The sequence below is a fragment of the Lepidochelys kempii genome, chromosome 8 (assembly GCF_965140285.1).
Source record: "Lepidochelys kempii isolate rLepKem1 chromosome 8, rLepKem1.hap1, whole genome shotgun sequence".
Taxonomy (NCBI): Eukaryota; Metazoa; Chordata; order Testudines; family Cheloniidae; genus Lepidochelys; species Lepidochelys kempii.
The window spans coordinates 100396212-100420284 of record NC_136387.1 but is presented as its reverse complement, the minus strand read 5'-3'; the positions used below and the strand labels follow the sequence as shown (position 1 = coordinate 100420284).

At 47.4% G+C, this 24073-nt stretch overlaps 1 protein-coding gene across 1 annotated transcript in view; it reads right to left on the bottom strand.

The window, feature by feature from the left end:
• Positions 1 to 501: 501 nt before the first annotated feature.
• AGBL4 (AGBL carboxypeptidase 4) overlaps positions 502 to 24073 on the bottom strand; it is a 1393122-nt gene continuing 1369550 nt past the window's right edge. Inside the window, exon 13 of the mRNA XM_073357770.1 lies at positions 502 to 3920. Coding sequence (XP_073213871.1) covers positions 3800 to 3920 — 121 coding nt within the window. The 3' untranslated portion in view covers positions 502 to 3799. The remainder of the gene's footprint in view (positions 3921 to 24073) is intronic.

Sequence of the window (24073 nt, the reverse complement as noted above, 5' to 3'; positions counted from 1 at the left end):
GCCTTTTCTCCTATCCACTGGTCTGAGCTTTGACCAATCAGAGGACAACCTTATTGCTAATATTAACTGCAGAACCATACCTTGCTGTGACCGAAAAATTATTATAAATATTTGGTATTGGTTATAAAATACAGCTGCCTGAAAGCACTTTCCTTTTCCGTCGCAGTACATAACCACCTCATCACACAGCTGTGTCATGTTGTCCTCCTTGGAGATCTTTGCGTGCTCCATACAGGCATCTGTCCCCTTAATTCACAGACCTTTAATAGACATCATTCTTTTAAAGAAAATCTTCACCCTTATGTATAGATAACTGTTTTCCCTTCAAAAGAAACTGACCGTACAGGAGAAGATGAGCTAGGAGGTATATGATCTACGTGGAGTGGGGGAATTCTCTTGCATGCATTTTGCATGCATTGGTCCATCTGTCTCCATCCAACACACATACACCTGGACTATCAGAAAGAACTTCCACGAAGATGGCCCTGCAGAATTCCAGGAGAGATTTAATTTGATACAATATTTAGCACTTACATAGCATTTCACATTGTACAAACATTAAGGACCTGCTTGTTCCACCCTTGCTCATGTTGTACCACACTCTAAATGGGACTGCTTGCAGAGTAAAATACTACTCAATGGGAAGATGGTCAAATCAGGCCCCAATTAATTATTATTATTATCCTCTGTTTACAGATGGGATCACAGAAAGGTGGAATCACTTGCCCAAGTTGGTGGCAGGGCCAGGGTTATTGCTTGGGCCATGATGGGTCCAAGATAGCATCATTATTTAGTATTTCTTTTGTAGTGATGCCCAGATCCACAGGCAGGATTGAATCCCCATTGTAGTGTAGAAACGCACATGAAGTTGCAGAGGAGGTGATGATGGAGTACATTGGAGGAGGAGATGTTGCAGGGTTAGGCTGAGATGCAGGATTGAATGGAAGGAGACAGGTCAGGAGTGGAGAGGTTAATCTCCATGGCAATAAAGACATTAGAACATAAGAACGGCCAGAGTGGGTCAGACCAAAGGTCCATCTAGCCCAGTATCCTGTCTTCCGACAGTGGCCAATGACAGGGGCCCCAGAGGGAATGAACAGAACAGGTAATAATCAGTTGATCCATCCCCTGTTGCCCATTCCCAGCTTCTGGCAAACAGAGATGAAGGACACCATCTCTCCCCATCCTAGCTAATAGCCACTGATGGACCTATCCTCCATGAATTTATCAAGTTCTTTTTTGAACCTTGTTATAGTCTTGGCCATCACAACATCCCCTGGCAAAGAGTTCCACAGGTTGACTGTGCATTGTGTGAAGAAATAAATATCCATTTAAGTTAAAATAGTCTGAATACAGAAGCCAAATGATAGGAACCTTTGAGAACTGGTAGCAGGACAGTGACCATGCCTCTCTTAGCCACCCTTCACTGTCCAGCCAACCCTGAGGGTTGTGAGCACATCTGCAGGGAGGAAGAGAAGGAAAATGTAGAGACACACTCAGCTGTTGCATTTATCACTTTATTCATTCTTTCTAGAGTAGATTCTCCAAAGAATAGGAGACTTTGCCTGAAATCCTAGATACATGGAGCCATTCAGAAAGAATCACCAAGGAATTCTGCAAATGTTTTGTTTCAATCAATATGCAAAGGGAACATTTTTTTCCTCCGAGTAAACCAACTTTGCAAGTCTTCCACTAAAACCTTATAAAATCCAACTATAGTAATAAATTAACACTAGATTAATTCAAAGGACAAGTTATCCCCGCTCTGCGTGCCTTCTAATCCATATCTCCAAGAGGTCATTTTAATTATCATGCTGTCACCACTATTCATTACTCTGTGTATAGAGCCAGGAAAGCAGCACTGTGCCTTTTAGATGCATTGGTATTCATCATATTAAGGCATTTCACCCTCCTTAAAAATGCACACAGTTTAACCCTGTAACCTTGAAATGCTGACAATATTGAGTTTGTTTTTATCATTTTCCTTCCCATGGGTCATCTTATTTCTTGTTCTCAGCTTGTTTCCTATTCTCCCATCTCTCCCCTTCCCAGAGATTAAAACAATCAGGTCGATGGATTTTATTTGACAACATCTGTGCATTTCCACTTTTGTCACTTTCTTGGGACTTCCTTCTTTTTCAGATCCAAACAAGGCCATATTCTGCCCTCATTTACACCCACCATGAGGCTGAGGGGGCGGGGGAGGATGACGAAAATGAGGCACGGGCTGTAGGTTTGGCTGTATATTCAAACGTTGCCGTGTAGCTATGTGTGAGGTTTACCCGAGCCACAGACCTGGAAGCCGTATCTTCTGCCCTGACTCTGCCTGCTCTGTGCTTCCTGGTCAGTGCAAAGCAAGTGGAAAGCTGGCGTAATGGGCCAGCCAAGCATTCTCCTCAGAGAGGGGAATCCTCATGCCACACGGAGCCATTTACACTCACCAGACAGGGGAATGTTGGGGATAGGATGAGGCTATTCAGAGGGTGGGGATGGCGTGCCTGGCACTTTGCCAGATGCCCAGCTGGTGCAGCAGTCCATGTGGGACAACTGCAGCCAGTGTAACAATCTTAGGCTGCTTTCAGTTTTGCCTAGGGCCTTTTCAGCCCCTTGGCCAGCCCAGGATCAGGGATCAGCAGCTGAGAATCTGGCCCTAAGATCCAGATCTAAACTTCTCCAGGGTTTGGGAATGGAGAGGTCGAGCCCATCACTAACATCTGGTTTCCTAATCCCATAGAACCTGCAGAAGGTGTGATTAGGTTTCAACTTGCTTTCCCTGAAAAGCTGAGGGACACTTCAGATCGGTCACATGAGACTTGGGGAGGAGGCTGCCCGCTGGAGATGGCTTCTAGCACAAGTTTCAATGCGTGTATGGGCCAGATTAGCTTGTGGAGGTGGGGGGAGAAGAGTCAGGGGGTCCCCCCTATGCTTTGCCCCTCACCTCCGTCATGAAGAAACCAAGAGGGGGGGCCAATCAATGCTGCCAACTGTGCGTACTGTACTGGGGGCAGGTCTGAGCGTATCCCTGGACACTACCTAGCAGTTGCTTGGGGAGCACAGGCTATGCCTCTTATATGGGTCTAGCCTGGGCTGCTGGTGAGTATAATGCCTGGAACTGGCTTCTGCAGGCACAATAATGACACCAAATGGGCGCCACACATCCTCCCCCATCACGGCTCAGCTCATGCTCTGCGAGCGATAACCATCACACACGTGTGCATGCGTCTCTCTCAATTAACAGGGCTACAGGAGTCTCTCATGAAAAGATCTGACGGAAGAACCAAAATAGGTGCCAGGAAATGAAGGATGGCGCAAAGCAGGGTACAGAGGGGCATGCCTGCCTACCCCCATGGGCTATTTATATACACAATAGCCCACGGTAACTGGAATAGCATATGAGACTTGCATCAAGACTTCTGAATTTTACACTAAAGGGGTAAACATTGCACTGGGTGACAGGGGGCTTTGAACTGTTTGCTCAGTGAATCAACTACGCCTTTAAAGACAGAGAGGGGGAGAGGTTTGGGGGGTCCCCCCCTGCTTTGTAACTAATGGATGTTCAGCTGCAGTTAATGATTTTTGTGAATCTATCTGTTCACATTTTCCAGAGCTGTGCCAAAAGATGTGGAACTGATTTACCATTGGTAAAAATTAAATCATGAGTAACATTTCTAGCTGATTTCTCCTCCCCCCCACCAACTATTTGTTATTTTACTTATCTGGGGGGGAAAGAAAGAGCAATTTCAACCCCCCCAAGGTGCTGATCCAACTCCACTTCCACAGTGCCTGCTTCCCAATGTCCTTATGACGAGTGAGAGTGCTCCGTAGGATTCGTCTGGCTTCTCTTCTCCAGCTTGCGGCCTGGGTGGCTATTCCCTGGGCCCCGCAGGGTGGCACATTTAAAAGGGGGCATTTTTTCTTTCCTGAAGAAGGAAAAAAGAGAGGGAAGAAAACCATTGTGAAATAACACAGTCTTGCAGCAATGCATAAACCACACATTTGAGATGTTTTTAGGAAAATCCTTGTGCAGAATCTCAGAGCAATTAGTATATTTGCAAGTGAGACTTCAACTGGCGGTCTAACTTGTTACAGACCAGTACAGAATTATTCCCTCCATGAGTCTCCAGTGTTTTCTCCAGTCAAGCTTTATATATTCCTGGTGATGGGGGTTCTACCTCTTCCCTTTGGAGATCACTCCACTGTCTAGTAATCTCACAGCCATTTTTCCTGGTGTTCAGCTAAAACTTCTCTTTGCTTTATTCCACTCAATGACCCCCTTGCACCACTGTGAGTATTTCTCCAGCGTGTACGTAACCTACCAGTGAACGTGTGTTACAGGTCCCTCCTCTATGCCGATCCATAGAGGACATGAGTTGTTATAGCAGCTGGTTCCAGAGCTTCCTTCTTCAACTCAAGTCACAGCTGCTCATGCTTTTAGCTCTGGAGGTCCCCATTTCAGTCCCCGAGATGGCAGCCATCACACTTATGTCCTTTCCCCCCACTCCTGGCAGACACGCACGGTCCTCTGAGGGCCTGTCTACACAGCGCCACAGTCCAGACTAGGGGGGTGTGAATTGCAGGGTACTCTAGCCGTCCTGTGTAGACCCTGCTGGCGCGACCAGAAAGTTGCCTCATTCTCGTGGACATAGTCACATTCAGCCAGGACTATGTTGACATGAAGCTTTTCGTTCATGCCAGCAGGGTCTACACAGGGCAGTTTGAGCGCAGCACGTAAGAGCACTTTTCACTCCGCCATAATCTGGACGGCGGCACCGTGTAGACAAGCCCCGAGTCAACCTATTTGTAGTGAATACTGTTCAAATGGTGTCCCAAGTCAGCCCCTCCAGCCTCAGTGACATTTGATGCTCTTCTCCGAATTCTTTCCAACCTCTCTAACATTGAGCTTGCTAATGCAAAATTCATCTGAGGGTGAAAAACAGCCAGAATTTCCATGGGCTTCTTTGCCAATATCGCGATAGGAATTGAGAGTGCTTCAGCTCTTGGGCTGAATCCTGTCACCACGATGGGCCCTATCTCTTTCCACCGGCTGCTCAGCACTGGGCGAACTCTGCTGCCAGTGAGGGAGTTGCACCACCGACTTCAATGGGAGCAGAGTTAGACCAACTCAGAGCCCCTGCGACTTCCGACCCTACACATCCAGGCACTACTTAGATTATTAAGACTCAAAGCCTTGGAAATGTCTCATTTTCTTTTCATCGCTTTTGTTACTTGTTTACTTTTCTGCCCTTCACCCTCAGCTTCTTCAATGAAACAGACCCGGGAAGGGTAACTTTTGTTTCTAGTCTGTTTCACTTCCTGCTTCTCATGCACAAGCAGAGTGCTGTCCTTGTTGTGCCCAGCACCTCAGTGAAGTGTTTGCTACTCTTATTTTTAAATAAACCTCTCTCAGCTTCATTCTTTAAAATTCCTGAAACATTTAACTCCTGTTACGTTGTAATGCCCCTCTCTTTTTAAACAAAATCTAGTGCTGGGCCTGACTAAATCCATATCCTCCATCTCTGATTCTGATGCCACTCATACGTGCTCCCCATACAGCACACCTGCACTGGGATGGCCATAATGTCTCCCTCTGCCTGGTTCACAAATAATATCCTTCTATTTCATCTCTTCCTCATCTTGTCACGGCACGTAATTATCTCTCTCTAGCCAACCTGGCCATTGTGCAGCTATAAAAACAGATACGACTTTTGATTTCTTCTCCATTATAAACTGAGCTATCAGTTTCCAGCCTGACTAGAGAAAACAAAACATGCCATCAACCTGCTTCACAATGACTGATAGGCTTAGATCTACCCTGAGGGCTGCCCTCACTGACTCAGCTGCCTTATTCTACACAGTCTGTATTTCTTGATTCTCTCCCTGATGAAGTATTCCATTTAGCTGTCATGCTGCCAGTGCTGTTTGTTCATCCACTGCTGCTCTGAGAAGATACAAACAGAGATGGCTCCAGACTCCTGGTCTAATATTTAAGCGATCAGCAACATCCTGCCTATCCTCCGAGCATTGCCTCGAGTAGTATTATTACCTATATGGACCACCACAGTGCCTAGAGGCCCAACCAAGATCACGGTCCCGTTGTGAGAGGTGCTGTACAAACAAGTAATGAGAGACAGTACCTGCCCCAATGAGGTTTACAACTGAAATAAACAAAGGGGGAGGGGGGGAGTGAAGTGATTTGTCCAAGGTCACACAGCAGCTCCGGAGCAGAGCTGGGAATAGCTAGGTTTCCTGATTCCTAATCCTAGGCACTGAACTTCCACTCCTTGATGTCACATTGATAATATGGAGGGATCTGCTTTCACCTGGGAGCTGTAACTGCAGTTAAATATTGGTTAGTCGCTTTGTTTTAATCGGTAGAAAGATTTGTCAAAATAGATGTGAAAATAATCAATGTTTACACGGTACTTCCTTTTGCTAAATTGCCGTCCTAAGGCACAATGAGGTTTTGAAAAGGGGACTGTTTACATTTAAATAAAGCAATTGGTTTGGCGTGGAAATGGGGGACTCATGAAATCTAATGTGCCTGGAGACTGAATGGAGAACGGGCTTTTTATGTTTAATTTGATTAAATCTTAATGTTTCTGGGCTCAGTGCTGGAAACGAAACCCAACAGCAGCTTAAGCACAAACATGAAACTGACCAGAAACAAAGGGCCTGATTCTTCACAGCATCACTCCCTCTTTACGCCAGTACAAATCCTTTGATTTCTATGCGGTTACTCTGGCGTCACACTAGACTAGCACGGTCCAGAACCATCCCCAGAAAGTGAAACTGGCTAGTCTCATTACTCCTGATCCACTGAGTAAAGTGAGGAAGTACAACAATATGATCAGGGTCAAGAAGATAAAATAGATCTTTAAAACTCACTCATTTTTAATAATCTAGGGTGTTATTTGTAACACAGATAAGGGAACCAGTGCTTAACCTTTCAGCCGCAGCAACAGATCATACTGTGTGATTTTTAGATGTAGTCTAAGTACCTGTGATCTATAGCTTCTGCTGGTTCATGAATACTACGTGCACTGTTCACTTCAGGTCCATACAACAAGGTGATTTTGGAAATACAATAAACTGACAGCAGCCAGTGATCTAACTGGGGCTTTTAATAGGTGCCCATGGAGCACATGATCGTTAATGTTACAGTAATGGCAAACTGTTCTGCAAACTTCACTCTCCCAGGCACTTGGCATGCCAGTTACAAGGTCATATTTAGGTCAAAACTTGCAGTCACCTCTCCAGCAATCTAAACAGTCAGCTTTATGGCTGAAATTTGCCACACTTGATTGCTGCCTAAAAAAAAAAATACATTTTTGAGGTAAGGAAGTGTGGAAAACAAACTTTTCCTGGGGTATAAACATTTGAACCACCCTAATTTCAACAGGAAAAATAGTTCAAGTCTGCAACTTGACATTGGCATAGTCCACACTGATGACTAGTGTCCTAGTGCCTTCTTTTTCCCCGCAGGGAAGGGATGACCTGGCTTGTGTTTTTGCAGAGCTCATCTCTTCTCTCCCCACTCCTCCTGCTCCCCTGTGGCTGGAAGCAGCTTGTCCCTTCCTGCCTGCACAGTGTCGAAAGGCAGCTAACACCTTCAGGCTGCTGGTGGCCACCGAGATAACACAGCCACCTCCTGTCCCCCAGCTACGGTGCAGCCAGAAAGGGGTTAAGCCCTAAGGATGCATTGTGCACCAGGGCCTAGGGAACCGGACTGTAGGGGCTTCAGCAAACCTGGCCCAGGAGGTGGCTCAGCAGGGGAGGGTGCCTAGGGGACGGAGCAGCCCTGTGCTCCCTGGGGGCAAGATCCAGGGCGGGGAGTGGGGGCAGGTGAAGAGGGTGCTAAGCCCCTGCCCAGGGGGCTGCTGTGAAGCCTGCAGGCTTGGGGCAGAAACAGGCTGGAAATTGCTTCTCCCCTTGCCACTCCAGAGTTTAGCTGAGGGGCAGAGAGAGGCTTCCCCGTGCCAGTGTTGTTCGGCTCCTCCTGGCCAGCGCCCCAGACCAGAGCATCTTGAGCTTTCCCGGGGCACTGGCCCAGCCAGAGGCAGGGGGGAAGGAAGGAGCCTCCTGTCCAGGCTGCTTGGGAGCTGAGCGCTCCGACCCGGGGCTGGTTCTCTGCACAGCGCTGGGAACGGGACACACCCCACTGGCGGGATATGGAGGAGCAGCAGGGCTGGGTGGGGGGGAAGGGGCAAAGCAGGGAGAGGACATTGAGGGGAGGAGCATGCGAATGGCCGATGGGTGGGCAGCAGAGGTGACACGTAACCGGCCGCTGCCTAGCCCCTGCCCGCACGCACCAGCCACCGCTGCTCACAGCCATTGCTGGCCGGAAACGGGACGGGGCCCCGCTGGCCGAGAGCCGGCACACAGCGGGGGCTCAGCTGGCGGACCAGCAGGGGGAGGACCACACCCCCCCCCATCGTTGGCCACTGGACCCCCCGCACTCACCGCTGGTGGGCGGGTGGCTAGCGAGCAGGGATATGGCCAGCAGCAGGACCCACCAGTGCTGATGTGGGGGAGACAGAAAAAAACAGGACAATTTGCCTGTTTTTAAGAAAAAGTTGGGACACCTGCAGGAAGGCTTAAATACGGGACTGCCCCTCTAAAAACGGGACATGTGGTCACCCTACCCTACACCCTATAGGCCCCTGGAATGGCAGGGAATAGATTAAGGGAGATATGCTCAGATGATCCCGGCAAGTGACCTGCACCACACGTTGTAGAGGAAGGCAAAAAAACTCCCCATGTCACTGCCAATATGACTTGGGGGAAAAATTCCTTCCCGTCCCTACATCTGATGATCAGTTAGATCAGGGGTCGGCAACCAATGGCACCCGTGCCAAAGATGGCACGCGAGCCGATTTTTAATGGCACGCTGCTGCCTGCCGGGTTCCGGCTGCCGGCCCCGCTCAGCCCGCTGCCGAACCCAGGCCAGGAACCAGGCAGGCAGCAGCGTGCCATTAAAAATCCTGCCCGCCCTGGCCCGCTCTTCTCCGCTCCCCCCCGACCCCGCGGGGGCAGGGTGAAGAAGCTTGGTCCTGCCCAGCTGCTGCTGCAGGGCAGGCAAGTTCCCCTCCCTCGCCTCTTCCCCCAGCGTGCTGGGTTCCTGCCCCTTCTCCGCTCCCTCCCTGCCACCGATCAGCTGATGGCTCTTGCGCGGGAGGGGGAGAAGCAGCCGCAGTGCTCGCTGCTCCCGGGAGGAGGCGGAGAAGAAGGGGGACGGGGCAAGGGAGGTGGAATCAGGGCTTATCCCCTCCAGCCCCCTGCCCTGAGCCGCTCTGGGCAGGGGGCTGGGAGCAACCCCAGGACCCTAGCCCATACCCCCAGCCCCCTGCCCTGACCCCTGCACCCCCCCTCACACACACCCCAGTCCCCTACCCTGACCTCTGCACCCTCCTCACACACACCCAGACCTCTTCCCGGACCCCTGCACCCCCCTCACACACACCCAGCCCCCCACACCCCATGCCCTGACTCTTACACCCCCCCACATTCCCACCCCCACCCTGAGCATCAAACGGGAGCTCCTGCGCCTCCCCCCCACATTCCCACCTGCACCCCTCACACCAAATAGGAGCTTCCCAGGTAAACTCTCCACACCCAAACCTCCTGCCCCAATCCTGAGTCCCCTCCCTCATTCTAGCTCCTGGCCAGACCCTGCACCCCAACCCCAGCCTGCTCCTTCACCCCCAGCCCTGTGCTCAGTGCACTCCCACCCTCAGCTCAGTGCAGAGAGAGAGGACGAGAATGGGCTAGGGTACCCACTCTATGTGGGCAGGGCCGGGACCCCAGACCGGCAGCGGGCTGAGCGGGGCCAGCAGCCGGGACCCTGGCTGGCAGGAGCCGGCGGATGGAATCCCTGAGCGGCAGCAGGCTGAGCCGCTCAACCCACTGCTGGTCTGGGGTCCCGGCCGCTGGCCCCGCTCAGCCCACTGCCAGTCTGAGGTTCTGGCTGCTGGCCCTTTGCCAGCTGGGGTCCCGTTCGTAGGCCCCGCTCAGCCCACTGCTGGCCTAGGTGAACGGAACCCCAGACCAGCAGCGGGCTGAGCGGGCCGGCGACGTAAGATCAACATTTTAATTTAATTTTAAATGAAGCTTCTTAAACATTTTGAAAACCTTGTTTACTTTACATACGACAATAGTTTAGTTATATAATCTATCAACTTTTATAGAGAGAGAGAGAGACCTTCTAAAAAACGTTAAAATGTATTACCGGCATGTGAAACCTTAAATTAAAGTGAATAAACGAAGACTTGGCACACCACTTCTGAAAGGTTGCCGACCCCTGAGTTAGATCCTGAGCATGTGAACAAGAACCAGCCAGCCAAGCTCCTGAAAGGGAGTATGCTCAGTGTTACCTCAGAGCATTGTCCCACCTTGCCCAGCTGTGGCCATCTTTGATGTTTCAGAGGAAGGAGAAAAATCTCACTAGAATACGCTGGGGGCATGAGCAGAAATCCCTTCCTGATCCCTGCATGGGACTGGCGAAAGCCCTGAAGCATGAGATTTTAGGAACATGAGAAATGTGGATGGGACCCCACACCCATCACAAGCAATCCCATCATACAGTCCCACTCCTACATTTGTCCAGCTCTCTCTCAAACCCAATTAAGTTATTTGCCCCCACAACTCCAATTTGGAGGATGTTCCAGAACCTCATCCCTCAAATGGTTAGAAACCTTCTTCTGAGTTCCAGCCTGAATTTGCTCATGGCCAGTTTACACCCACTTCTTCTTGTGCCAACACTGTCCTTCAGCTTAAATTGTTCTTCATCCTCCCTGGTGTTTACCACCCTGATGTATTTAATCAGATCCTCTCTCAGCTTTCATTTCACTGGGCGAAACAAGCCAACCTCTTCAATTTCCTCTGAGAAGATAGGGCCTCCATTCCCCTGATCATCCTAGTAGCTCTTCTCTGCACCTGTGCCAGCTTGAATTCATCTTTCTTGAATATGGCTGACCAGAATGGTATATAGTATTCCAAATGAGATCTTACAGGTGCCTTGTACAATGGCGTTAGTACTGCCCTATCACTACAGGAAATGCCTCACCAGGTACATCGAGGATCTCATGGGTTTTTTGCAGCTGCATCACATTAGTGGCTCACAGTCACCCTGTGATCGACCCACACACCCAGGTCTCTCTCTTGCTTTCAACGGATGAGCTCCCAGCTTATAACATAAGTTCTTCTTATTAGACTCTAAGTGTATCACCTTGCACTTTGTACTATTGAATTTCACCCCACTTCTATTACTCCAATCTTCAAGGTCATCCAGATCTTCCTATAAAATATTCCAATTTTCCTTTGTATTGATGATGATTACCACACATCTACTTTGTTTATCTAGGTTTGTCCACAGACTAAGCACTCAGCTGATAAGGGGTATAGAATCATAGAATCATAGAATATCAGGGTTGGAAGGGACCCCAGAAGGTCATCTAGTCCAACCCCCTGCTCAAAGCAGGACCAATTCCCAGTTAAATCATCCCAGCCAGGGCTTTGTCAAGCCTGACCTTAAAAACCTCTAAGGAAGGAGATTCTACCACCTCCCTAGGTAACGCATTCCAGTGTTTCACCACCCTCTTAGTGAAAAAGTTTTTCCTAATATCCAATCTAAACCTCCCCCACTGCAACTTGAGACCATTACTCCTCGTTCTGTCATCTGCTACCATTGAGAACAGTCTAGAGCCATCCGCTTTGGAACCCCCTTTCAGGTAGTTGAAAGCAGCTATCAAATCCCCCCTCATTCTTCTCTTCTGCAGGCTAAACAATCCCAGCTCCCTCAGCCTCTCCTCATAACTCATGTGTTCCAGTCCCCTAATCATTTTTGTTGCCCTTCGCTGGACTCTCTCCAATTTATCCACATCCTTCTTGAAGTGTGGGGCCCAAAACTGGACACAGTACTCCAGTTGAGGCCTCACCAATGTCGAATAGAGGGGAACGATCACGTCCCTCGATCTGCTCGTTATGCCCCTACTTATACATCCCAAAATGCCATTGGCCTTCTTGGCAACAAGGGCACACTGCTGACTCATATCCAGCTTCTCGTCCACTGTCACCCCTAGGTCCTTTTCCGCAGAACTGCTGCCTAGCCATTCGGTCCCTAGTCTGTAGCTGTGCATTGGGTTCTTCCGTCCTAAGTGCAGGACCCTGCACTTATCCTTATTGAACCTCATCAGATTTCTTTTGGCCCAATCCTCCAATTTGTCTAGGTCCTTCTGTATCCTATCCCTCCCCTCTAGCGTATCTACCACTCCTCCCAGTTTAGTATCATCCGCAAATTTGCTGAGAGTGCAATCCACACCATCCTCCAGATCATTTATGAAGATATTGAACAAAACTGGCCCCAGGACCGACCCTTGGGGTACTCCACTTGATACCGGCTGCCAACTAGATATGGAGCCATTGATCACTACCCGTTGAGCCCGACAATCTAGCCAGCTTTCTACCCATCTTGTAGTGCATTCATCCAGCCCATACTTCCTTAACTTGCTGACAAGAATACTGTGGGAGACCGTGTCAAAAGCTTTGCTAAAGTCAAGAAACAATATATCCACTGCTTTCCCTTCATCCACAGAACCAGTAATCTCATCATAAAAGGCGATTAGATTAGTCAGGCATGACCTTCCCTTGGTGAATCCATGCTGGCTGTTCCTGATCACTTTCCTCTCATGCAAGTGCTTCAGGATTGATTCTTTGAGGACCTGCTCCATGATTTTTCCAGGGACTGAAGTGAGGCTGACTGGCCTGTAGTTCCCAGGATCCTCCTTCTTCCCTTTTTTAAAGATTGGCACGACATTAGCCTTTTTCCAGTCATCCGGGACTTCCCCGGTTCGCCACGAGTTTTCAAAGATAATGGCCAATGGCTCTGCAATCACAGCCGCCAATTCCTTCAGCACTCTCGGATGCAACTCATCCGGCCCCATGGACTTGTGCACGTCCAGCTTTTCTAAATAGTCCCTAACCACCTCTATCTCCACAGAGGGCTGGCCATCTCTTCCCCATTTTGTGATGTCCAGCGCAGCAGTCTGGGAGCTGACCTTGTTAGTGAAAACAGAGGCAAAAAAAGCATTGAGTACAGTAGCTTTTTCCACATCCTCTGTCACTAGGTTGCCTCCCTCATTCAGTAAGGGGCCCACACATTCCTTGGCTTTCTTCTTGTTGCCAACATACCTGAAGAAACCCTTCTTGTTACTCTTGACATCTCTGGCTAGCTGCAGCTCCAGGTGCGATTTGGCCCTCCTGATAACATTCCTACATGCCCGAGCAATATTTTTATACTCTTCCCTGGTCATATGTCCAACCTTCCACTTCTTGTAAGCTTCTTTTTTATGTTTAAGATCCGCTAGGATTTCACCATTAAGCCAAGCTGGTCGCCTGCCATATTTACTATTCTTTCGACTCATTGGGATGGTTTGTCCCTGTAACCTCAACAGGGATTCCTTGAAATACAGCCAGCTCTCCTGGACTCCTTTCCCCTTCAAGTTAGTCCCCCAGGGGATCCTGGCCATCCGTTCCCTGAGGGAGTCGAAGTCTGCTTTCCTGAAGTCCAGCGTCCGTATCCTGCTGCTTACCTTTCTTCCCTGCGTCAGGATCCTGAACTCAACCAACTCATGGTCACTGCCTCCCAGATTCCCATCCACTTTTGCTTCCCCCACTAATTCTACCCGGTTTGTGAGCAGCAGGTCAAGAAAAGCGCCCCCCCTAGTTGGCTCCTCTAGCACTTGCGCCAGGAAATTGTCCCCTACGCTTTCCAAAAACTTCCTGGATTGTCTATGCACCGCTGTATTGCTCTCCCAGCAGATATCAGGAAAATTAAAGTCACCCATGAGAATCAGGGCATGATTTTAACTAGCCAAGTCAGGGTAGATTTTAACTAGTGACTCTGCAGCCTGCAAATGAAAGGGGAACCAATTTAATTGGATCTTATGTTGAAATTGCAAGAAATAGAGGGTTATACATGTCCACATGCCAGGGATCAAAATAGGATCACTGGAATTGAAAATGGTTACAAAACAATGGACTCTTCCTACACTACTGTAGCTGATGATCTAATTTTTACAATGTTTCCTAGGTATACAAGATGTGCATTTTCCAAACAAACTATTTATACCTGATTATTTCAAATGCTTCACTCTCAGAGAGGCACAAGTAACTGGCCCCGTGTCTGACACTGCAAAAGGATTTTCTGTATTTTCTGGGAACGCCTGACAGGTTTGAAAGACAAAACCAGAAATCAAATGGCACAGCAGATAATGCAAGCGGAGACGCTGGCAGCTAGATAACATACATGTTGCAAGACTAGGCCAATTATAAACAATGAAAACAAATTTACCACGTTATATGAATGGTGAGAAATCCTTAGGCATTAGCTGACAAGGTATTGATCTTCTGGTGGATACAACTGCATATTTTAAAGACAAAAATCACAAATTCAACCCCCATCCCTGTGTGCACGCATGTGTGTGTACCATTTGCACCAGCTCATGCCGTCATGGATGAGGGGTCGTGTGTCACAGTCTTGCCAGGAGGGCTTGACATACTCACTGGGACAGAGCAATGCAAACACAATCTGCTGCACTTGGAGAAGGCTCCCAGTTACTGCTGTGAGAAGCACCACCTTTCACCTTCACCTTATACCGTGTGAAAAAGTGATTATTCGGGTCACTGGCTATTACAAAAACCCCGGGGGGTGGGGAGAAATCACTTCAGGTTGATCCAAAATGATTATTTTTAAAAAATTCTGGCCAATCAAAAAGTCGAAACCAATGTTTCAGATCCATTGAACCATTCTGTTTGGATTTCAAGCTTTTCTTTTAACACCTTTTATATAACATTGAAGGGAATTTCAAAACAACATCTTGAATCCTAACATTTCATTTTGAAAATGGTGAAACAAAAGGTTATGATTTTATCTAATTTATTTTAACTGAAACTCTTTGGCGAAATCAACATGATCTTGAGAAATATTTCAGTTTACCCAAATCCACCTTTTTCACCCAAAGTTTTGGTTGCAAACTTTCACCCAACTCTACTTGCAAGTGCTTCTCCCTTGGTCGCAAGCATGACCGCTGCTACATGGGTGGTGTCCCTCTGTCTCCCCCCATCCCATAGTGGCAAAATATTATGTGTCAGAGCATATATATTATAGAACTAAAGTCTGGACTTGACTGTCACGTTGACTACATTCCCATGTCCACAACTACAACCCAGTGTAGGAGACCCAGACTTTGGGCCACCAGCATAGTAACTGCTTCTGGGACTGAACTGAGTTGTGGGGGTTCAGGGGGAGGCAGGGAAGGGCTGGAGCTTTGACTCCAGGCTCCCACTTGCTAGGCAGTAGCTGAACCATCAGGGAGGAAGGGATAGTAACTTACCAATGGATGGTCCATGGCAGGAGTACATTACTCCCCACTTTGTTTCCTGGAGATAGTATGTTCCCCTGGCCTGCTCCTGGAGTGCAGTGGTTTATACACCATCATTTGCTCAGGGGAGTGCCTCAAGGCATGATCTAACCCTGCACATTTTCTGTGGTTTGGGACTGTGTTTAGTGTGTGCTTGAACTCCAGGGCTGCATTGTTCCAGCTGGGATTGTGATTTTTCAGCCCTTGACAGGATAATTGTTATAATGTGGTATTTTGGAGAACCCCTACGCTGGAGGCTAGCCAAGCAATGCAAATCTCCCAGAACTCCGTAAATAGATCCTTTTCATTGAACCCATGCAAATGTGTCACCGTTTAAAACCTGAAAGGTTTTCTTTAACGACAGCTACAAGTATCAGGAACTGCAGAATACGTGCAGATGCATGTAGGAGTAAACTGACAGATTATAATTATCAGTAGAGAAGGGGGAAAAACAAAAATTAATTCGAGGCAAAACATATAATTTGCCTTTAAACTGTAAGAGCGCTTCCATTTCTAATGCAATTTGCTGCCCTGGAAATCAGATTAAAGTCGTTTGAATTCCCAGCAATTTTTTAAAAATACATTGACCTACTTGGGAAAGATTTTTAGAAACTGATGTAGCCTGGTGCTGTCTGAACACAAAAGAAGCAGGTAAACAATCCTGTCATGAGGCACAATTTCTGTGTTAGCTTGTGATGTATCCCAAGGCATCACCCATGGGTGGCTACAATCTGACATGCCCGGAGAAGTATAGAATATTATATATATTATATTAGAGGATAGAACACTAACCCAGGAATCTATCCTTGCAACAAAGCCCGTTGTCAACTCTGTCCACATATCTATTCAGGGGGACACCATCATAGGACCGAATCACATCAGCCACACCATCAGAGGCTCGTTCACCTGCACATCTACCAAAGTGATATAGGCCATCATGTGCCAGCAATGCCCCTCTACCATGTACATTGGCCAAACTGGACAGTCTCTACATGAAAGAATAAATGGACACAAATCAGACGTCAAGAATTATAACATTCAAAACCAGTCGGAGAACACTTCAATCTGTGTGGTCACTCGATTACAGACCTAAAAGTTGCAATATTACAACAAAAAAACTTCAAAACCAGACTCCAACAAGAGACTGATGAATTGGAATTAATTTGCAAACTGGACACCATTAAATTAGGCTTGAATAAAGACTGGGAATGGATGGGTCATTACACAAAGTAAAAATATTTCCCCATGCTTATTTCCCCCCCCACACCGTTACTCACACCTTCTTGTCAACCATTGGAAATGGGCCATCCTAATTATCACTACAAAAGGTTTTTTTCTCCTGCTGATAATAGCTCAACTTACCTGATTACTCTTGTTATAGAGTGTATGGGCAACACCCATTTTTTCATGTTCTCTGTGTATATATATATCTTCCTACTGTATTTTCCACACACATGCATCTGATGAAGTGGGTTTTAGCCCACATAGTCTCTAAGGTGCCACAAGTACTCCTTGTTCTTTTTACAGAATATTTGTAATTCATGCTCGTGACACCTGTTGGTAGGAAACGGGAACTGCACCAACCACAGCATTCCCATGTCCTCATAATAAAATTCACAAGAAGAAGTTTACTATTCTCCTCTTCTGGGAGGGATCCTGATTTGTTAATGGGAAATGTTGAGGACAGGTTTGTTTTCTCTTATTCAGTTTGTTTCCTCCTTATATTATTTATGTGATCCCCTCCCTCTCCTTTATGAGCAATGTGTAGTGGAGAGAGAAGGAAAACACACTATTTATTTAGCAGTGTCTGTGCAGGAAGCACTGCCAATAGCACTTACAAACTGGATGCTTTTCAGTGTCTCAGGAACTAACTTGCAGTCTACTTGTTACCTCTTGTGTAGAGAAGTGTGAGCTGTTGACATCACAAGCATCCCTAGGAGGTTAAGAGCCCTGAGCCCCCTTTGGGCAAGAGAAGCAGCCTGACTTGCAGATCCCTCTAGGAGGGCTCCAAGGAAGTCTCTCATTAAAGTCACAGGTCAGTTTTATTTCCTATTAACAAGGCACCAAAGGAAGGAGTGGAGGCACTCAAAGCTCTTAGTGGCTGTGGCAGTTTGTCAGTGCTGCTGAAATGTAAATCTGGAATCACAGAATCATAGAACATCAGGGTGGGAAGGGACCTCAAGAGGTCATCTAGTCCAAGCCCCTGCTCAAAGCAGAGTCACTTTTCCATCAGCAGATGTGGAAGACTGTATGTTTGACTTGACCATTTCTTGCCTATGGAGACGGTTAATTGAATCAAATTTACTGAAAGGTCCAGAAAGTCTGTTTTTCAATTACTATAAGCATTTGGTGGGCAAACCATCACCTTTTCTTGTCTCATGTCATGGCTAACGATGCACCAATCTCATCTCTTTCAATAACAAAGGACTCATGGCTAAAACACAGAGGGACAGATTCTGATCTCACCCCAGTGTAAATCAGAAGTCACTCCACGGGAGGCAGTGGCATTTTTCAGATTTATCCCAGTGTGACTTATATTGAAGTTTCAGAGGGGTCACCGCCACGTTAGTCTGTATCAGCAAAAACAATGAGGAGTCCTTGTGGCACCTTAGAGACTAACAAATTTATTTGGGCATAAGCTTTCGTGGGCTAAAACCCCCTTCATCAGATGCATGGAGTATATTTATACCTGCCTACTGTATTTTCTACTTCATGCATCTGATGAAGTGGATTTTAGCCCACGAAAGCTTATGCCCAAATCAATTTGTTAGTCTCTAAGGTGCCACAAGGACTCCTCGTTGTTTATATTGAAGTTTGACCCATTGGGTGTGCCCATATGCGTTTTCCTTCCATGGTGCATAGGGACTGACTCCCCCCTCTCCAATACAGTTTCTGACTAGCATTAGGATACCAGCTGCATGACGTACCACACTGCTCCTCTAGCTTCTGTCTGGTAGCACCAAAGCTGGTGGGTGAATATACATTTATATTGGCTGCCCTAAGACCATGGAAGGAGCTGGTAGTGGAGGTTCCCTACCTAAGAAAATCCCTGCTGGTCTTTCAAAACACACTGAAGACCATTTTAGCCTGTCCGTGTCCTGCTGCCTGAGGAGTGACTAGGAAGATGTTATGGTATGTGAGGTCCTTCTACCTGACATGGAAAATTTCAGTCCAAATTATCGAAGCTTGGCAAAGTTATAAGCAACTGACCACAGGGACTTATAATGGGAAGTGTCAAGCGACATTAACAATAGTTGGTGCAACCGGCCCCACCTATAATAATAAGAGGGATCTAGCTCCAGCATTTCCCTTGAGTGCAATTGTGGCAGAATTTGTGAGTTACTGAGGAACATAAATGAGAAGAGCGCAATAAGGAATGGAAGTCACATACCCTTCCCTTTATCAACAGGTCTCTCATAAACCCATTTGATCTTTCTAAACTGTATTATTCTGGTCTGTGTGCACCTCACACACTCTTAGATAGGAGCCTTTGGCTGCAGGGTGAGCTGTATCTTAGAGTCAGTTGCTCTGAAATGTTCCAAGTCCTTCACGCTAAGCGGGTATGTTGTCTGCTCAAACAGCTCTGACAGACGGATGATTTCTAATTTTGAGGTCTCTGTTGCTTAATTAGCGATTCACAGGACACATATATCCTCACTCCATAATGTGTCTAGCATATCCAGCAATGCTTTTAATTCATTAGTGCACATATGAGGACATTACAACCTTTCCCCCCGCATTGGGTCATCTAAACACACACTTACATATTTCAAAAGGGAAGCTTAGCCTGTAGGAAAATAACCACTTCTCTCCCAGATGACATGGGCCCTTGGCTGTTTTTAAGGTGTAGAAGGGGATGCTGGTTTGGAAATCAGGGAAGGAGTCCAGGAGCAGGGAACAAGGGCAAAACAGGACTTACTGCCTGAAACTAGTGAGAAGTGGTCCCTGGGCTTCACACAACGCACAGTCAGCCTGTGGAACTCCTTGCCAGAGGATATTGTGAAGGCCAAGACCATAATAGGGTTCAAAAAAGAACTAGATAAATTCATGGAGGATAGGTCCATCAATGGCTATTAGCCAGGATGGGCAGGGATGGTGTCCCTAGTCTCTGTTTGCCAGAAGCTGGGAATGGGCAACAGGGGATGGATCACTTGATGATTACCTGGTCTGTCCATTCCCTCTGGGGCACCTGGCACTGACCAGTGTCAGAGGACAGGATACTGGGCTACATGGACCCATGGTCTGACCCAGTAGGGCCATTCTTATGTTCTGGGATACACTTCCCTTGGGAGCTGAGCTAAAGGCTCAGACATGGAGAGGTAGAAGGCTAGCTGGCTAGATGCAGATGTCCTAGGGGTCAGGGAGGCAGAGGTGAATGGCAGACATAGAGCAAAGTGAGGGTGGAGTTGTGTAGGGACACTCTGTGGTGGCAAAGGACACAGAAGAGCTGGAGGGAGCTGGTCTCTTGTGGGGAGGATGCGGACAATGACCCTTTTAAAGAGAAGTATGCAGTGATGAGCTGCCAAAATCTGAAGAACCGGGTCCTTCAGTCGCTCTGTGCCTTCTGCAGCACTTTGGCGGCAGGTCCTTCTGTGCCGCTGAAGACCCAGAGCGAGTGGAGGACGTGCCACTGAAGTGCTGCCGAAGACCCGGAGCAAAATTAAAACGGGATTCTCGGACAGGGGAGCCTCCCCAACTGGGAGCTCAGGCGGGCCGGACAGGGGACAGTCCCACTGGCCGGACGTGTCCCACGGGCCGGAGTTTGCCCACCCCTTTAACAACCGGTTGTAAACCGGCTTCAAAATTTAACAACCGGTTCGTGCGGTTCCAGCTCACCACTGGAAGTATGAGAAGTGGGAGGGGGCTGGAGTCCCCACTGAAGGGTGAGGAGAAGACGACAATTATTCTCATGCTGTAATTCACCACAGATGTGCGCTAAGGGGTACAACAGGGATGGGGGAGAAAGAGTCGAGTTGGTGGGTCTGACATTAGTTTCTAGCCCCGAGGTGTTCACAACACAAAATGCCCCACCACAGCTGACACACTTGTTGGTAGACTCAGCAGCGACTTCAAGGACTGACATCCCACCTTAACCTTAGCAGTGGCCCCGCCTGTCCCAGACAGAGCCTCATTGATGGATGGGACAGGAGTCAGTATAAGGGAAATGTAGGCCTGCCTCATCTGCATAGGTTTTGTACCAGGATAACTGTTTCACTTAGGGCAGTGATTTTTAACCAGAGCAGCTATATCAGTGCAATCCCTCCTGGGGATGCAGTGATATCAGTCCAGAGATGCCTCATGGGGAAAGCTGTTCCCCTTCATCCTGGAATAACTGACCCTGTGCTAGGAGGCAGAGGGCTTGCACCACTTCATTTACCCGTAGAGTTAAAGTGGTCCAACTTTTGTGTGCAAGTAACTGGTGGTGAGCATGTTACAGGTGCCAACTTGTAGAGATATGAATTGTTAGCAACCCCCACTTCAGCTCAAGCTGTATCAGCGCAGGCTGTTAGCTCTGGAAGACTCTGGCTAAAATCTCTGGTGCGCTGGCCAAAATGGTGGCCATCACACATAAACAAGGCCTTCCACTTCCAATGGTCTTGTAGAACTGTTGGTATACTGATGATTTTAAGCAGCAGGCAGCCTGGTCCAGGGCATTAGATTAGGTGTCAGGGAACCTCAAATCTATTACTAGAGATTCCTTTGACTTCAAATGTAGCCGGAGCAAGTCATTTCCCTGTTCTATGCTGAAAATTCCCCATCTGACAGATGGGGACAGTGACACTTAACTCTTGGTGCTTTGAGATCCTCTGATCAAATGCGTGTCACAGACTATTATTATTTTAATGCCTGTCAATCCAGCACCTTTCAGCAGCACTAATTCCCTTACACAACACTTGTTCCATGTACAGTAGCTGGCACAAAGTATCCAATTAGTTTCCTTTCACATATTTATTAACTTTTTGCAGCCTTCCTTTCATGAGCATGGAGAATCTGGTAATGTCATAATGGATTTTCATAAACTGTAGTCAAAACATTTCCTGGTTCAAGTGAATATCTGTGCCATATAATTAGCCCTGAGTACATAGATGTTTGGTACCATTTTATATATTCAGATCCATTTCTTTTGTTATTTCCGAGCCAAGGCATAATTAAAGCCTCAAAACTCTCTTCCCAGTAGTAGCTCTAGGACTTTCTCCTTGAACAAGTTTCCAGTTAACATGACAGCTTCAAAGTAATACTTCATTTCATTCACTTCTGTGTGTGTGTGTGTGTGTGGATACACACCACACAGGGCCATCCTTAGGATTTATGGGGCCCTAGGCAGCATTATTAAACTGGTGCCCCTATGCCCGACTTGCCCTTAGCAACACAAACATAAGCTTACAGTACTGGAAAACTTGCCACATGCATTTTATTAAAAACAGTTTAAACAAATGAAGCACACTATAATGCTGATGGACTAGACTTGCATTAAAGAAGTAGCACGATAGAAAAAATTCTGATTTATTGACAGAATGATACCGAGAGTCACAGTTCCCTGCAGAAACCCAACCCCCAGACCTTCTCCCTTCTGCCTGGTAAGGAGACTGCAGTGCATGCCGGGTGTGCGGGAGCTGACCCACTCTTGCCTGCAATCCTGGTCATAGGCACGGACTCCATGGGTGGGTGCTTCGGGGCTGGAGCACCCATGGGGAAAATTTAGTGGGTGCAGAGCACGCACCGGAGCCAAGCTCCTCCCCTCTGTTCCTCCCCCCTACCCCCAGCGCCTCTCGTGAGCCGGCAGCCCCGCACTTACCAACTCCTCTCCTTCCTTCCCAGCACTTCCAGAGCGCCGCAAACAGTGATTCACGGCGTTCAAGCTTTGTGAGAGAGAGGAAGGAGTGGGGATGGGGCATGCTCAGGGGAGGAGGCGGGGAAGAGGTGGGGTGGGGGGCGGAGCAGGGGTGGGAAGAGCTAGGGCAGGGGCAGGGCTTGAGGGAAGGGGTAGAGTGGGGGCAGGGTTGGAGTGGAATGGGGGTCCAGCACCTCTCAGCAAGATGAGAAGTTGGCGCCTATGGTCCTGGTGGTGCCCCAGATTTTTGGGTTCCCTACACAGCTGCATATGCCTAAGGACAGCCCTGTACACACACACACACACACACACACACACACACACACACACACGCACGCACAAAAGAGCTATCATCCTATGTTATGAAAATAAGCCCATGATACAGATAGAAAAGGCATTTGTCTACTTACTGGGAGAATCTGATATATTAACTGAGATATCAGGACACTAGCAACATGGATCACTTAAAATCTATTCCCTAAACATACGTCGTCTTTGGGGTGAGTATTAACCAATATGTAGAAATTTCCTGTAGTATGTGACTAGACAAAAGAATTCTCCCCCCCAGGTAGAGAGTTGTGGGGGTAACAAACAAAACTGACACTGTGCAAAATGATTATATACATGTATATACTTCCCTTCTGGTGTATCTGTCTCTATAGAGATGGGCCTGGATGTCTGATGAGATTATAATGCTTCTGTTAGCACTGACGGCAGCTCTTTAGTTTAAAAAATAATCCTTATACCGAGGTAACTGAGTTGTACTACTGAAGGGCATTACGCTGCCAGGTTCTGTAATAGGCTTGGCTTCCCAGACCCAGAGGCAGTGGACACTAGGAGTCTGGAAGAAATGATACATTCCCTTTCAGGAGAACAGAGGAGGAAGATGCTAGATTCTTTTCATCACCAGCCCTGCTGGTCTCTGCAGAAGGACAGCAATGAGAACTGCACAGCTGGTGATCCCCCTCCATCCCGGCCCAAACTGTTATGTCAAAGTCATCAGCGGAGAAAGGGAGATGGAGAATGTTTCAACAGTCACTGCAGCAGAACGGGTACAATCTGACCATGTCAATAAGCATCTGCCAAAATGGCTGCAAGTGGAACATACTTAAGAGGCAGCGTTCTCAAAAGAACCTCTGACAGCTGATCTGTGGCCTAGACTGAAATGTGCTATAAAAATATTGTCACTAGAGCTGGTCAAACATTTTCCATCTGGACATTTTTCCCCTCCGAAAATGCCGATTTCTCTCAACTGACACACGTTCCTGCAGAAACCTCATTACAAAATAAATCAAAACCATTTCAATTTTATATATTTCATATTATATATATAAAATACATTGAAAAAATAAAATAAAGTCAGCACTGAAATATTTGGACTGACCCAAAGATAATTTTTTTCTGAAATTTTTATTTGGCAGAAAATTTCCAGATTCTTTGGTTTTTCTCCAAACAAGAATGAAAGCAAATGTTAATGTTGCAGCCATTCCTAGGAAATGGAAATGTCAGTCCTGCTTGGTCTGCTTGTAACTTTTCACGGTGCTTTGTGTGTTCAAAGCATTGTATTTATTATAATCCTTCCTGGAGAGCTAAGGACTACTACCCTTGTTTCACAGACAGTGAAACGGTGTGTATTTCTACTCTTCAGGCTGTGGGTGTAATTCCTAGCTCAAGGAGACATACCTGTGCTGGTTCTGTTTGAGCTAGTGCTCTAAAAACAGAAGTGCAATCACAGCAGTGTGAGCTGTGGGAAGGGCTAGCTGCTCCCGGTACATGCCTAATGTCTTGAATGGGATCGTATTCGGGGTAGCTAGCCCTTCTTGCA